The 14,433-nt window shown below is 43.8% G+C and overlaps 1 protein-coding gene across 1 annotated transcript in view; it reads left to right on the top strand.

Moving 5' to 3' along the window:
- Nucleotides 1-14,433, top strand: part of LOC127030991 (peroxidasin homolog) — a 58,114-nt gene that overhangs the window by 25,228 nt on the left and 18,453 nt on the right. Inside the window, exons 5-11 of the mRNA XM_050917669.1 lie at nt 3,109-3,180; nt 5,324-5,395; nt 8,306-8,475; nt 10,113-10,230; nt 12,471-12,640; nt 13,775-14,047; nt 14,202-14,318. Of these exons, the coding sequence (XP_050773626.1) occupies nt 3,109-3,180; nt 5,324-5,395; nt 8,306-8,475; nt 10,113-10,230; nt 12,471-12,640; nt 13,775-14,047; nt 14,202-14,318 (992 nt within the window). The remainder of the gene's footprint in view (nt 1-3,108; nt 3,181-5,323; nt 5,396-8,305; nt 8,476-10,112; nt 10,231-12,470; nt 12,641-13,774; nt 14,048-14,201; nt 14,319-14,433) is intronic.

Raw genomic sequence — 14,433 nt, 5'->3', positions numbered from 1 at the left:
TTCCTTGTGCTGGGAGGTGTTGGGGAAGTGTGGGAGCCAGTAGGAGATTTTTATCCTACGTGGGACAGACCTTTACAGAGCAGGGCCCAGTATCTGGCCCTTTGTTTGAATTTTGGGGATAGGCTCAGTTTTTCTCTTATCCAATCCAGCTCATCTGTTGCTGGAAGCAAATGGGCGAAGCGAACAGGCAGCTGGTAAAGTTGAGTACTTATAGCAACTGTCAGTATTGTGGTGTTTGCATGCATTAAAATTGCTGCTGAAGTCCAACTCTGAGGTACTAAACAATAGAAAGACTTTCAGACCAGGCCTCCTGGGATGCCCTGGTATGATGGGACCCTACACTCTGTATAGCCACTGGATCCTGTAACAATGATGCTTCAGCATTCTGTAATGGTGCCTTCTCTGGCCATAGCTAATTGCTCTGTTTGTCAGTTAGAGCCATTTTTCTTTCCAACTGTCAGCACTTCACAGCCAAAGTGGTATAAGAAAATCAAGGGGTAAATCTTCCAAAGCATCCTCGCAAGTTGGGATGGCTTTGTGCATGCACGGGGAGTGGGTGGTTCATGAGAAATCTCTGGTGTGGGTGTGCATGTCCCCATGCACAGTGAGAGGTTGTGAGCATAGCGGGCAGGAGGACAAAAACTATTTGAACATGCTGGTGGATGCAGCCAATGGTGAGTCCCTTCTGCCTTGTGCATCATCACCAGCAACCAAGGTTCTGGAGCTGGAACATAACTAGCTACTTTGCTGTATGAGAAACAATAGGATTCAAGTTGGTCTCTACAGTGCTGACAGTACTAAATTTATCTAATACCTTTTCCTCCTCAATAAACTCAGCAAAAAGGTTGAGAAGACTCCTGGGGAGCAGGTACTATAGGAGCTGTAGCATAGGGGCTCTTTTTAGAGATACACTTCTGGCCTCAACCACATTTTAACAATGAACAAACCAGATTTGGTGTCAGAGGGATAAAATACCCCATCTGTTTCTAATCCCTGAAACAGGCTTTTCTCCAAGCAAATTGGCCTTGCTCAAATCCATCCCACAAACCAACTTTTCAAGTAAAACTAAAACCTGTTTGACGGACAGTATCAGCTGCTTTCCTTCAGAGGAATGAAAGCACGCAACTGAGACTTATTAAAACACACTCCAGGCTATAGAATCTGAGTCACAATGGTTTAGTCTTTATTCTGATAGCCAATCTTCTATCAAGATTCCTTCCATTATGAACAGAACAGCTGCACGCTGGCTTTTGCTCAAACCAGTTGGATGCAACTGGTAGAACATAGACTTGTAGAGTTATCAGGGGTCACCGCTGGAGCTTTACTTGGGTGACATAAGGGGAGGAGGCTACTTCTGCCACTTTGATATTTAGGTATTTTTCCTAATCATTTCAGAGCAGTGCTAATGTTGTGGGTTGATGTAACAGCTAGCTGTTGCGGGGGGAGAGTGGAACCTTGATTGTCCCTGTCTCTGTATGTTTGTTGCCATGCGCTCCTTCATCCCATCCATGCAAAAGTTTCCACTAGCACCCTGTACCATTGGATGGCAGGCATGCCCTGGAATGTTAGTGGAGCCGAGAACATCAGCCAGAATTAATATGTTTTGGCAGAGCTGGGTTGCTCATGTTAAGCACAGGTCAAACTTTTGGCGCTCCATTGGACCATCCCCCATAAGGAACCCCTTCCTCAGTGCCACATGAGGGTGGGTTGTCCCCACTTCTACTGTCATTGTTTGACAGGTTTAAACTAGAATCAGTGGTGGATTCTCTGTAATTTGAAGTCTTTAAACTTTGAGTTACTGAAGGTAACAAATCAGCTGGAGGTCATGAGTTTGTTACAGGAGTTGGATGGGTGAGTTTCTGTGGCCTGTGATGTGCAGGAGGGCAGACTAGAGGATCACAATGATCCCTTCTGGCCTTAAAGTCTATGAGAGAGCTATCCTGACTATTGTGGGGTGTATAAACCCGCACCAGCAGGGAAAGGGTTAAGGAGCTGCTTGGGCTGGAGGAGCTGCAAGTCATGCCAGGAATGCAGGAGGAGTTTGAAAGGCAGAAGCTCCTCTCAATAAGAGGCAGCCCAGGAAGGGAGCAGGCTGTTAAGTTTCCCAGCTCTCCAGAAGATGCCTGAGAGTGAGTGGAACCTCTGCCCTCACAAATGGGGAGCACAGATCCCCTAAGCTAAAAGGATGAAGAGATTGTATCCTGTGACTTGCGCTGGAGACCCAGCGGACCGTGGGGTGGATTGTGGCCCATCCAGAGCCCCTTTGAGGAAAGAGGCTGATATCCTGGCTAGTACTGCCCCTGGGGTTTCTTTTTTCTTTTTCTTTGCCTCTTTGTTTAACTTCTTTTGCTGACTTTGGGTTGTTTGTTCATTTCACTTGAGACCCCACAAAGGGGAGAAATAGCCAGAAAGTCTCAGCTGGAGAGCTGAGAGCCCACGGCCACAAAACCACCACAGAACCCTTCCACTAGGCAGGCTGGGCTTACGTGAGTGCACTTTCCAAGGAACATCCAAACGGGGTGCTCTGATGAGGACAGATCCTTGGCAGCAACCTTGTGTCTTCAGGTTGTTGGCGGGGGACGCCCTCTGTAAGCCTACGTCTCCCCTTCCCCCAGTCTTGCAAAGGACCACCCTATACAGATGCTAGGGAATGCTTTAGGTAGCAGGAGGAAGGAGGAGAAAGCCCTGTACTGTTGCAGCCACTAGCTCCAATGACAGCAGCTTCAGAAGAACCACATAAAGTTCAGCCCAGGTTAATAGAGTCTATAGTACAGTAAGGTGGTGGTGGTGGTGTTTCTAAGGCTAAGGGGAGAGCTTTGAAAGTCTGGCCTGCGGGGGGGTTTATGGTTCAGTAGGGTAGAATTGTTGACAACTGACAGAAGTTTCTTGGAACGGATAGATAGGGCATGATTTCCCAACCCGGGCTGGTTTTACACATGCAAATTGCAGATACAAATGTGAAGACTATCTTCTGAAAATTTGCCCTTGACTGTGCAGTGGCTGATTGGTGAACGTTTGTCTAAACCACTCTCCAGCGGTGAGCTATTGTCCAGTCTTGTAAGTCAGTTTTTATAACACCATCCCTTGTGCTTTCTCTTTTTGTGCCAGTTACCTCCATTTCAATAACCTGGAAACCTTGGAGCCAGAAACCTTTAGCGACCTGCCCAAACTGGAGAGACTGTAAGTGAAGGGGAAGGGGGACTCCCTTGCTCACAACACTCTTGACTTCTCATCATGTGGTCCACTGGAAGAGTTTCCATCTTGGGTGATGGGCAGGAAAGTTTCTGAAGCTTTAATTTCAGGATCTGATATCTTCTGCTTCATTTTCATGGAACAAAACTGGGCCTCTAAAATTAAGGGAGACCTGGACATGAGTTTCCTCAAATCAGAAGACTTTAGTCCTTGCAAAAAAGGAAGGTGGGTGAGAATATAAGGAGCTCGTCCCAGGATGTATTCTGTGCATTCTGACACGCACAACGGGGTGAATCCACTGCTAGCCCTGTAACTGGTCAAGCCGTATTAGAATGCTGTGATTTTACACTTCTTTTCAGGTCAACATTAGTCAACTCTTGGCACCAATGCCAGAACGCGGTAGGATGAGGGCAAGGGGCTGTGCCCCCTTCCCACTTTTTAACATGGGCATAGTTTGGAGGGGCAGGGGGGGCTTTGCCCCCCAAACTGCAAGCCTTGGGCAGGCTCGGAGCAGTGCCAGCACTTCCCAGTGGGGGAGCTGATCACAGTGCTGCTGGTGTGAGACTGCGGCTGGTGGGAAGGGCAGGAGAAGGACAAGCTGTGTGGCTGGTTCCCAGTGAGCTATGTGCAGCCGCTGGAGGGAGGAGACGGGCTGCACCAAGTGCTGGGGAGAGAGAGGTGCAGGGGGCTAGGTCCATGAGGGAGTACAGGTTAGGAGAAAAGGGGGCTCAGGAGAGATTTGGGGAAGGGGTGCAGAAATCCGTCTCCCTCCCCCCACCTTTTACAAAGATTCTGGCGTCCTTGCCTCTTGGGCAGTTTGCATGAGAAAATGAGGGGGAAATGCAGTCGGAGAAAAAGATAACAAGAAAAATGTGAGTAATGCCCTAGAATGGGTAGAGAACTAAAGCTTTCCTTTCCTACTCTCCAGTACTACTAAAAGGAACAGCATCGCAGCCAGAACAAGTCAAGTGAAGGTTCATATTCAGTTCAGCAAGCCCTCTCTACATTGGCAAACAAATGTGCTTTACATCCACAAACACTAGAAAGAGGCCCAGAGAAAAAGCCGGGATTCAAACATCCCTGAACTTTAGGATAATCAGGACCTGGATCAAGAGGTTCTAGCTGATCTTTGTAACTTAACAAACTAAAACCATGGATCTAAATGTCAGGGAAGTTAAAACTCTGAATTTAAACCTCAAATTCAGATTGTGAGGCATGACTGAACCCTAGGGCACCCATGCAAGCATTTCACACACACGGCTGCCTGTGTATTCCTTTCCTGTTCCATTGTTTAATACAGTGAGTTACTCACTAGCATCTGTCAATTTTCCTTTGTTCTGAATTTTAGATACAGCTGCAGACCTCCTCCTAGTAATCATAGACTAATTACTCCATCTTGCTCCCCACCTATGCATACTGGTGTAACTAACTTCCTAGTCTTCTAAGAACCAGGAGTCTTGAACCATATGTCCTCAGAACCTAGAGCTGAACTTTGGTTTTATCTAGAAATAGGCCAAGGGGCTGGTGTTGGCTCTGTACTAGATTTAGGATAGGGTTTGGGATCAAGGTCTGGTTGATTCTAGGATCAGGTTTGGGTTTAGATTTTTTTAAGGGCACTGGGCTAACATGAGATGTTCTCATAAGATCTCTGCCTGCTTGAGTTGACATCTTATAGCAATGGCTGCTCTCACAAAATTTCAGCAGTGTCTGAATCCATGCTCAAAATAAGTCCCTTCTGGTTTTGGATCTAAGCTAGACCCAAAATGCTTGGGATGGGTCCAGTCGTAGAGATTCAACCTCTTCCTCCCTGCCCCTTGCAGAATTTGAAGTGGTTTTGATTTAAGAATCTGGTTTGAGGACTTTTTTATTTCAAATCCCGAGTCACCATTTCCAGTACACATTCAGCATTCGATGTTGCATATTGCGTTGTGTTAACAAGCGAATTAACAATATCCCTATAGCCCCTAGAGAGTATCGAAGTATCATACGCATACACACAATAAATTTGCACATCAGCAAGGTTCTGGTGACCAATCTTAAGGTTTAAACTGAGCTTTGACCTGGGATGTTATCATCTGTATAGTGTAGAATTCTGCATAACGCTTTGGCACTCTTGGTATCCCCATTGCAGATTCTTGCACAACAACAAAATTTCCAGAATTCATCCAGGAACCTTCTCTCAACTGGAATCCCTCAAACGGCTGTAAGTGGATGACATTGCCTGCAAAGAACAATTGTTTTGTCTTTTATCGCATGGCCAGGACCTAGAGACCAATTTGATTGGCTGACAAAGGTTCCAGTTAATGTAGTTCTGGGACAACTGTTATGTCTAGTACACTGTTGTGGTAGCCGTGCACAAGAGAAGACTTAACCAGTTAGTGGGTCCTTCACTTTGCCGACTCAAATTACTGTAGTGCCTTCTGCACAATGCTGCAGCTGAGGTCCCTCTTAGGGCTCAATCCTACAAGGTGCTCAGTACCCTCCACTCCCATATCATGGTTGAGCTCATCCAAAGCTTATTGAAGTCAATGAAATGACTTTGCTTGTTAGCCATCCTGGGTTCCTTAGATCGATACACCCTGTGAATGAAGAAATACTGTATGGTAAGAGAAGTCTTTTAGTATTTTTTATAGGGACTTGGGATAGAACCTTGTGCTTCACTACACAGCCAAGGAGCATGGTTATCTTGCAACAAACACAAAGCTTATCATGTGGTATTCTTCACTTAATCTGGCATTCTCCTGATTTTCTCTTTCTTTCACTTAAAAATCCTTCATACCTTAGAGTTGTTTGTTATTATGATCTTAGGAAATGAGCAGGGTGAAAAGTTTTGTGCACAGATCATGGGGTTCTGCCATAATTGAAAAATCCACAGTAGGATCATGCTTCCCCATTCCGCTGCTGCCTTCTCTACATTTGCTGCACACAGAAAAAACTCCTTCTCATGTTGCATAATAATAATAATTCATAATAATAATTTATAAGAAGTTGTAAAATGTTGCCCAAGTGTCAAGGATGAATGAGATGTTTGCAAAATATGGTTACGTGGTATGAATTTTTATATTACCAATATTTGTTTCATGAAGCATTGTACCCTTTTTCATTTTTCTTATGCAATTTTCACAAAGTGAAACCCAAGAACCTTCCACAGTTGAACTTTCAAAAGGGAATGTGGTATAGTCTAAAGTTTTCTTTGGTCTCCTTTAGCCCTGCACCTAGAGTTGACCCTAGTAATGAGATCTGCAGGGAAGAAAGGACAGAATGAACTGAAATACCATTATTGCCATCTCCCAAGGGTGGGGAATGGTTTACAGAGATGAAAACATGGCAGCATATACAGCATCTAGCATTGGGCGTACCAAGCAACTGATCCAAAGCACATTAAAATCAATGAGAATCTTTCCACTGGCTTCAGTGGGCATTGGATTAGACCTAAGAATTGGAATGTTAGATTGGTAGTGTTATTCCTTATATAGTAATCTGAAATTTTATACCGCTGTGCTCCTTTGTATGGGCACAATACGAACCCACAAACTGTATAGATGTAAAAATGTGTCCATAAGATTTGTGCTTGTATTTGTGGTCCCACGAATGAATTGTGGACGCCAATACTGGTAGCTGGACAGTTACTGAACTGATTTTCTAGTTTCAGGCCAGATGAAATATCTGCGTAATGGGCAGTGGGGCGTATTCTAACTATCCAGGTATAATTTGAAATGAACAAGCATAGGGAACTAAAACAGGATTTCTACCTTCAGCAGTTAGTAGCAGAGCTGAACAAAAACTGGAATTTCCATCCTGCATGAAATTTTGATATTTCAACATTTGTTTTTATCCCAAATCAAGACAAAAAATTAAAATTAGATCTGATTGGAAAAACTTCAAGGGAACCATTTTCCATTAGAAAATGCAGTTCAGTCAAACTCAAAATGCTTCAAGAAATCATGTCAATTTTGCTGATGTTTCATTTCAGGGAAGAAAACAGGAAGGAAAGTCATAAAATGTCGAAACGTCCCATTTTGACATTTTGGAATGAAACATTTTAATTTTTTATTTTGAATATAAAGATACATTTGAATAAAGTTTTGAATCAACTTTTGATTTTGAATTTTGTTTATTTTATATTATATATGATAAAATAAAGTAGAATCTTAACTAATTACTTAAATCTATCCAAAACATTTTTAAGAGTTTTCTTTTTGCAGAGAATTTCTAGATTTTTGGCTGAATTAGAATGAAAACAAATTTTGACATCACAAAATCCAGAATGAAACAAAATTTCCATCATCTGCATAGCTCTAGGTGAAATATCAAAATTTTTCATGGAATGAGAAGTTCTGAAATATTTAGATTTGAAAAATGCCAAAATGAAATATTTTGGCATTTCTAATCAAAATGAAACAGTTTGACACTTCAACTTTCATTTTGGTTTGTTTTGGGTCACCTCAACATTAAACTGTATTTCCCTATGGTTGTGCATTGCCTCATACGGGTTGTAGTTTAATTTGCTTGATGACCCATTCTGCCCTATGGGTCAAGCACCCTGGCTGGACTACATCTGCCATGATGCACCACACTATTCAGTTAGAGGGGACCCTGGATTGCATAATGGGAGATGGAAACTGGTCAGGGAGTCCAGCCCATAGGACAGAATGAGGATCTGAACTATAACTCCCATGAGGCAATGTGCCACAATAAGGATCCAGTTTAGTGTTCAATTGACCTGAAATGAAACATTTTAGGTCAGTACAACAAACCGAAACATTCTGATTTGGATCAAACCAGCTCTAATTCATTGGTGTCATTGAACCAATATGTATTTCTGAGGAAGGGAGGCGGAAGCACTGATAAATTGAGGACCAGATTTCCAAAAGAGCTCAGCACTCAACAGCTGCCATTTTAGGCACCTATACAATAGGAGATGTTGGATGCTGATAACTCCTGAAAATCTGCCCACTTCAGTTAGGTCCCTGGATGGGAGCTGAGAGCTCTTTTCAGAATCTGGGCCTGAGTCTATTTCGTAGTGCAGCCCAAACCATTGTGTATGTTTAGGGAGGGCGATTGGGAAGTGGCTTGGGGATTAAATAACTTTTCTTTGATCTACATCTCATAGACGGCTGGACTCCAATGCCTTGCTCTGTGACTGTGACTTGATGTGGCTGGCCAAACTGCTGAAGAAATATTCTGAACAGGGCAATATTCAGACAGCTGCCACCTGTGAGAATCCAACGGAATTGCAAGGCCGGTCCATCACCACCTTGACAACCCAAGAATTTAACTGTGGTGAGCATGCTTTTATTATTAAATCTATTACCCAGTGATGCTCAGTTCTGAAGTCAGTGGGATTGCACCAATGTAAACAAGAAAAGGGGTTGGCCCAGCATCTGTGGGGTTTTCCCCCCATGGTCCTGCTTTGCATTCACTTCCACTGCTGAAATGAGCGGTGATTAATGAAGTCAAATGACTTGATCAAAGTAACATACTGGGAGTCAACAGCACATCTAGAATTTATGCCCAGGACCCTTCCAATATTACTTCTTTTCTCTAGCCACTAGACAACACTGCCTATTTCAGTTCCTTTTCAGCACCAGTGCTGCAAGCAGGAAGATGGAGACTGGTGTTGTCAGCTTCCCAGGTGAATAGACCATACCCTTAAGCTAAAAGAGCACTTTGGCTGCAGTCATTTTTTCTTTGCATATGAACATCAGTACAGGTGTCCATAACCTTAGTTAAATACTCTGTCATAAGTACCGTACCAACGGAGCAATACGATATAACGAGTGCCCCAGCAGTGCGTGTCTCTTTCACTGTAATAGTGATAGGCCCCAATTCAGCAAGGTACTTAAGCACATGAGCAACCCCGTTTGTTTCAGTGGCACTCCTCATGGGCTTAAACTTGGACACAAGCTTATGTATCTTCCTGAATCAGGGTCAGATTCATCCCTATTCAGCAAAACCAGCATTGCAGCATGTTTAACTCCCATTGAAGCCCACAAGACATAAACGTGTGTTTTGCTGAGTAGGGCTGGACTGCTGCATTGGGGTCACAGTGTATAAGCCCATTTTGTAATATAAGTGGTAAGGCTTAGAATATTGTACCCATATTTTAAGCCATTGGGTCAGAATTGGCCCAGGATTGCTTGGCGTGTGGGGTGACTTATTCATCTCTAGGCTTGGTCTAATTAGGCTTTAACTTCATCCTACCCTGGAGTTTCCCAATACCTGTATGTTAGGTTAGTATATACCACCTTATGCAAATGCCTGGCAGTTATAAGAGCTGAATTGGCCTATGGTTTTCCCGGAATTCTGTTCACTCATGCTAGGCTGCATCTCACAATACCCTCCCGTAATACCACCCAGCATTTGGCATAAGTAGAAGGAAACTTGTCAAAGTCAAGTTTGTTTTTTGACTTAGTACAAGCTGGGAAGGTACCTTCACAGACTGATACCTGGAATGCTAGCATCCAAAACAAAAATAAGGAAGGGGCAAAGCAACAAGTTAAGGAATTGAGACAAACTGAGGGGTTGGATTTTAGTGACCTGTAAAGAGTTTTGTAGCTTTGTTAAATCATCCTATAAATACTCCTAGCTGAAATGTGTAACTGTGGGACCACACCTACTGTATAAGGTGAATGTAACCACGCTGCATAAGACCGCTTCCTGGAGACTGGTATCATATAGAATCTTTTTCCTGTACCTCATGCTACCCCCGATTATCAATAACTGACTTTTCAAAATCTCTGTATCGTTTTATTTTTAAACATTTTCTAATAAACTTTTAAATCTGTTCTTACTGGCTTTTAGCAATAAACCTAATTGATACTGGTTATGAGATTTCATTGTGAGCCAATGTGTGGTCAAGCAATTGACTATACAATTTATCAACACTAGAGTGGGTTTTGTTAAATGGTGTTTTTCAGAGAGGCCTCGCATCACCACCGAGCCCCATGATGCTGATGTCAAGTTGGGAAACACTGTTTATTTTACCTGCAGGGCAGAAGGAAACCCAAAGCCAGAGATCATCTGGCTACACAACAAGTGAGTCGCACACATAGGCCCTGTGGGGGTGGCCGCTTTCATCGAGTTACTGCCTTTGATTACAGGAGTCATTTCACACAAATTAGAAATGCATGTTTCATTAATTGTATTTACCTTCATTTTAGTAGCACTCTCCAGTGACCCTGTCAATAAAGTGCTGACTTCTCCATCTGAAATGTTTTCCCAGGGTTTATACTTGCCCATAAATGTACTCTGCAGGCTGAAAGTTGTTGTCTCTGAAAACATTTTATTAGCCTTTTGGCGTGCTTGGAGCCACCGTGTTTGTGATCTATTAACCACTAAAATGGTGCCTCCTGTACTTGGTTTGCCCATGGAAATGTCAGCACTTCAAAGGGAAATTATTGTATTCCATTGCAGTGCAGAGGCTGCAATGGAAGATGGCAGGGAAGCTCTCCTGCCAGTGTAGACACCGCTGGTGCACAATGACACCAGGTGCTGAAAAGTCACAGGGAAATGCCTCACAACAAAATGTTTTGGGCTTGAGCAGTTGTCCATTCTGCATGTTAAAGTATTCCTTGGTTTCCCTTGCTTCTGTGTCATGGGAATGTGGGTGAGTGAATAGGATGATTTTAAAAATAAAACCAAAAGGATGAATGCTAGCATCCCTGCTGACACTCTGCAGGCAGAGTTTTACTCCAGTGCAAATTTTTGTGGCTGAGTTATATTGCTCTTGAAAGAGGGTTTTGTGATGGAAATGCTAGCAAGCTCCCACTCAGAGCAGTGCAAATGGGATCACACTAATATATGTTCACCACACTGGAAACACTATAACCAGGCAGGAAGGGGAATTAATAAATGCTCACCAGGCATGTTGTTCTGCCTGGTGGATCCAGCTATATTCTGGGGGAGAAATTTCCTCTCTTTCTTTAGTCTTCTACAGCCCTCCAATGTTCCATCATGCTAGGACAAATGATATCCAACAGAGTGACCTTCTAATGCTGGCTGGGCTCCAGGAGTTGCAGCTGAATGTGGGGAGAGAAAAAAATACTTCACAGCTTTCAGGTCCTGGAATGGAATTCCCATATTTGTTAGGACTCCAGAGTGAATTTCCACCTAGCTCTTCTCCTAACGAAGAACCTCCAGCCCTGCTGAAAGAAAGTTGGCTTCTCATAAAGCTTTAGGGATGATTTCATCACGGCTACTGCTTGCATTACTTGATGCTATTTTATATGTGCTTTCACTGATTTTTTTTTTAATCTCGTAGCTATAAAAAGATTCCTACCCTTACACTAAACATCTTAAAAAACAAAGTTAATACTACAGCTGGGTGAAGTTTAGTAAAGTGCTATTTTTAATTTTTGTTTTCAAAACTTTGAACCTGGTGAAAAAATACTTTTTCGTAATCATTTTCACATTTTCCCTATTTCTCAACAGCTTATAGTGCCGATAAACATTTTTTTTCCAAATTTTGAAATTTCAATGAACCTTTTTTTTTAATTTTACATTTTGAAAAAAGGAAGTTTCACAAAATGTTTTCCATTTTTTTTTGAGCAGCTCAGTCTAATGTATTGAATACCATAAAACCTGTCACTTCTCCCTAAGCAAGCAGGGTCTCTGATGGGATTGCTACTAAGAGTTAGCAAGTTAAATGTTATTCTAGGTGCCTAACTGCTATGCTGCACGTTTAAATTTTCAAGGACATTCCTGTCTACAGAGACGGGCAACCATTAAGTAGTCATTTTAGGCCAGACTGTCAGGGGAGACTTTTCCTTTTGTTCTTTCTTCCTTTATAGTTCTCTTTGCCTGCAATAAAGATTTCTGTGACTGAAAGTATCAGTGTATATTGGGGTGGAGAAGCAGTGCTAAAAATTGTTCAGGTGGTTTTATTTGATCCATTGGTATAATGATATATTTACTTGCCGTGTATTATTCACCTGCTGAATAAATCTATGTTTTGAGTTCCAGATAGGGGGTGGTCCTTGGTGAACAAGGGAGAGAAAGCTGGAACTCAAGCTGAGACAAAACTTGAATGTTTCTGCCTGTAGTTGTTTTCTGTATAAAAGGAATACTAGCTGTGATTCCATATAATATGACATTTAGTGGAAAAAATATTTGCTGTCAATTATGGGGAGCTAAAAAATAATTTGAAGAGAGACAAACCTAATATTATGCAGGCAATAAATAAGTAAATAGTTTGACAATGATGAATGGGGGAAATGGTAGTGCTTTTCCTCTGTCCCTCCAACCTCAGCCTCTTTGTGCCTGGCTCTGCTTTTCAGTAATGAAATTGACATGAAAGACGATGGGCGCCTTAACTTGCTACAGGATGGAACCCTGATGATCCAAAACACCAAAGAATCTGACAAAGGCGTCTACCAGTGCATGGCCAAGAACGTAGCCGGAGAGGTCAAGACACAGGAAGTAGTTCTGCGCTACTTTGGCACTCCATGTAATTGAGCCTTAGAGACTTCTTGATCGTCTGGATTATGGAAGGGAGTCAGTCAGATTAAGCCCTTCCTTTATTTATGTACACTTTGGCAAGTGTCTTCACACGTGTGGTGCTTTGAAAGTTCCTAGCTGGTTGGAGGGGTGTTATGGAGCAAAGGGAGGGATAGTACTAGTGAAGCCAATATTGTATGAATCCACCAGCCATTCCAACCCCTCAGAAAATTAACACAGCACACATGAAGGCTACTGCTGCTCTGAGCACGTAGGGACAAGTTCTGCTCCTGCTCCAGAACCTTCAGAAAGAAGGGCCTTCTCTCTGTAACTCTAATACAGCACCCTGGAGCCTGGCTTGTTTCCTCAGGCTGTGCAGGAATGAGGATTTTCCCCAAGGACTCAGCTTGTATAGCAGAGAGAGTCAGAAGGCCCCTGTGATTCATTTAGTAAAAGTCACTGGAATTGTGTTGTTACATTCATTATCCACTGATGTTTATTTCTAGTGGCCCCCGTGTGCGCTAGGCACTTCGAGACAGGAGTCAGGGCTGAAGTATGTCTTCTGGAGGCAGGGTCCTGAGTGCAGAGAGAGAAGGGGACGAGGAGGGGAGGTTTGAGGGGAGGGAATCGAAGGAGGTAAATAGGTGTTGGGGATTGCAGGCCTAAGAATATCACAGAACAGCAGGAGAGGACAAACATCCCAGTAAAGAGGATCTGCACAGCCCTGAGGCTTTCTCCAGGGATGGGCAGAGCATGGGAGCAGAAGCGCAAGAATCATAGGTTCGGAGTAAGCCAGGGTGGGGAGATTTGTGGGGCAGCCTTTATGGCCATGGATGACGAGAGCAAAGGGGAGAGGGAGAGCGGAGTACAGCGATATCGCAGCCGAGTCAGTGGAGATACAGAGTGGTAGAGGAGTCATTCGTCTTGTCAGTTTGGAGGTCATGGAAGGGTTGGGTGGAGGGAGGCGTGATGCGACCCAGCAGACTCTGAACACATTTGAAATGCATTCTGGGTCAAGCCCCACTTTTCTGTGGAAGATTTGTTCTAATTTACCAGTGAAGTTTGATTTGCCCTGTTCTCGAGGGGCCTGCACAGGAGAGGGCAGCAAGGTCGCTTATGTCTGAAGTGTGTCCCTTCCTTTCAGCCAAGCCCAGCTTCGTGATCCAACCCCAGAACACAGAAGTGCTGGTTGGGCAAAGTGTCACCTTGGAGTGTGGGGTTTCTGGGCACCCACCCCCTCACGTCATCTGGACTCTGGGCACGGGCTCGCCTCTCCCGAGCTATTCCCGCTTTGCCATCACGGGCTCCGGAGGGCTGTATATCCAAAATGTCAGCTTCTTGGACCAGGGCCAGTACAACTGCAATGCCAGCAACTCAGAAGGCTCCATCCAGGCTACAGCAAACATTATAGTGCAAGGTAAGGGACTCAATGACATTGGCTGGTGTGAAGCACTCAACTGCTGGTCAGGCCGCTAAACCCAGTGTACTGGGCCTTGTTCTGCTCTCAGTGGCTATTCTTGTGTGGCTGGGTGTTTTTTTCCTACTGCTCTGCCATTGTCTTCTCCCCTCAGATACTCCCAGGTTCCTGGTCATTCCCATTGATCAGACTGTGACCGAGGGGCAAAGCGTGGATTTCTCCTGCACTGCTGAAGGCCATCCTCCACCTGTTATCACCTGGACAAGGGCAGGTACTCCCCCCCATGTTATCTTCTCCTGTAAATATCCACCAGGCTAGGTTACTGCTCTGGGGCATTCTGCAGCCGATGGTGAGTTATCACCCAGCTGACCTGAAGGTTTATCACC

The sequence above is a fragment of the Gopherus flavomarginatus genome, chromosome 11, assembly GCF_025201925.1.
Source record: "Gopherus flavomarginatus isolate rGopFla2 chromosome 11, rGopFla2.mat.asm, whole genome shotgun sequence".
NCBI lineage: Eukaryota > Metazoa > Chordata > Testudines > Testudinidae > Gopherus > Gopherus flavomarginatus.
The sequence above is the reverse complement of the archived record's forward strand: the minus strand, read 5'-3'. Positions and strand labels throughout refer to the sequence as shown.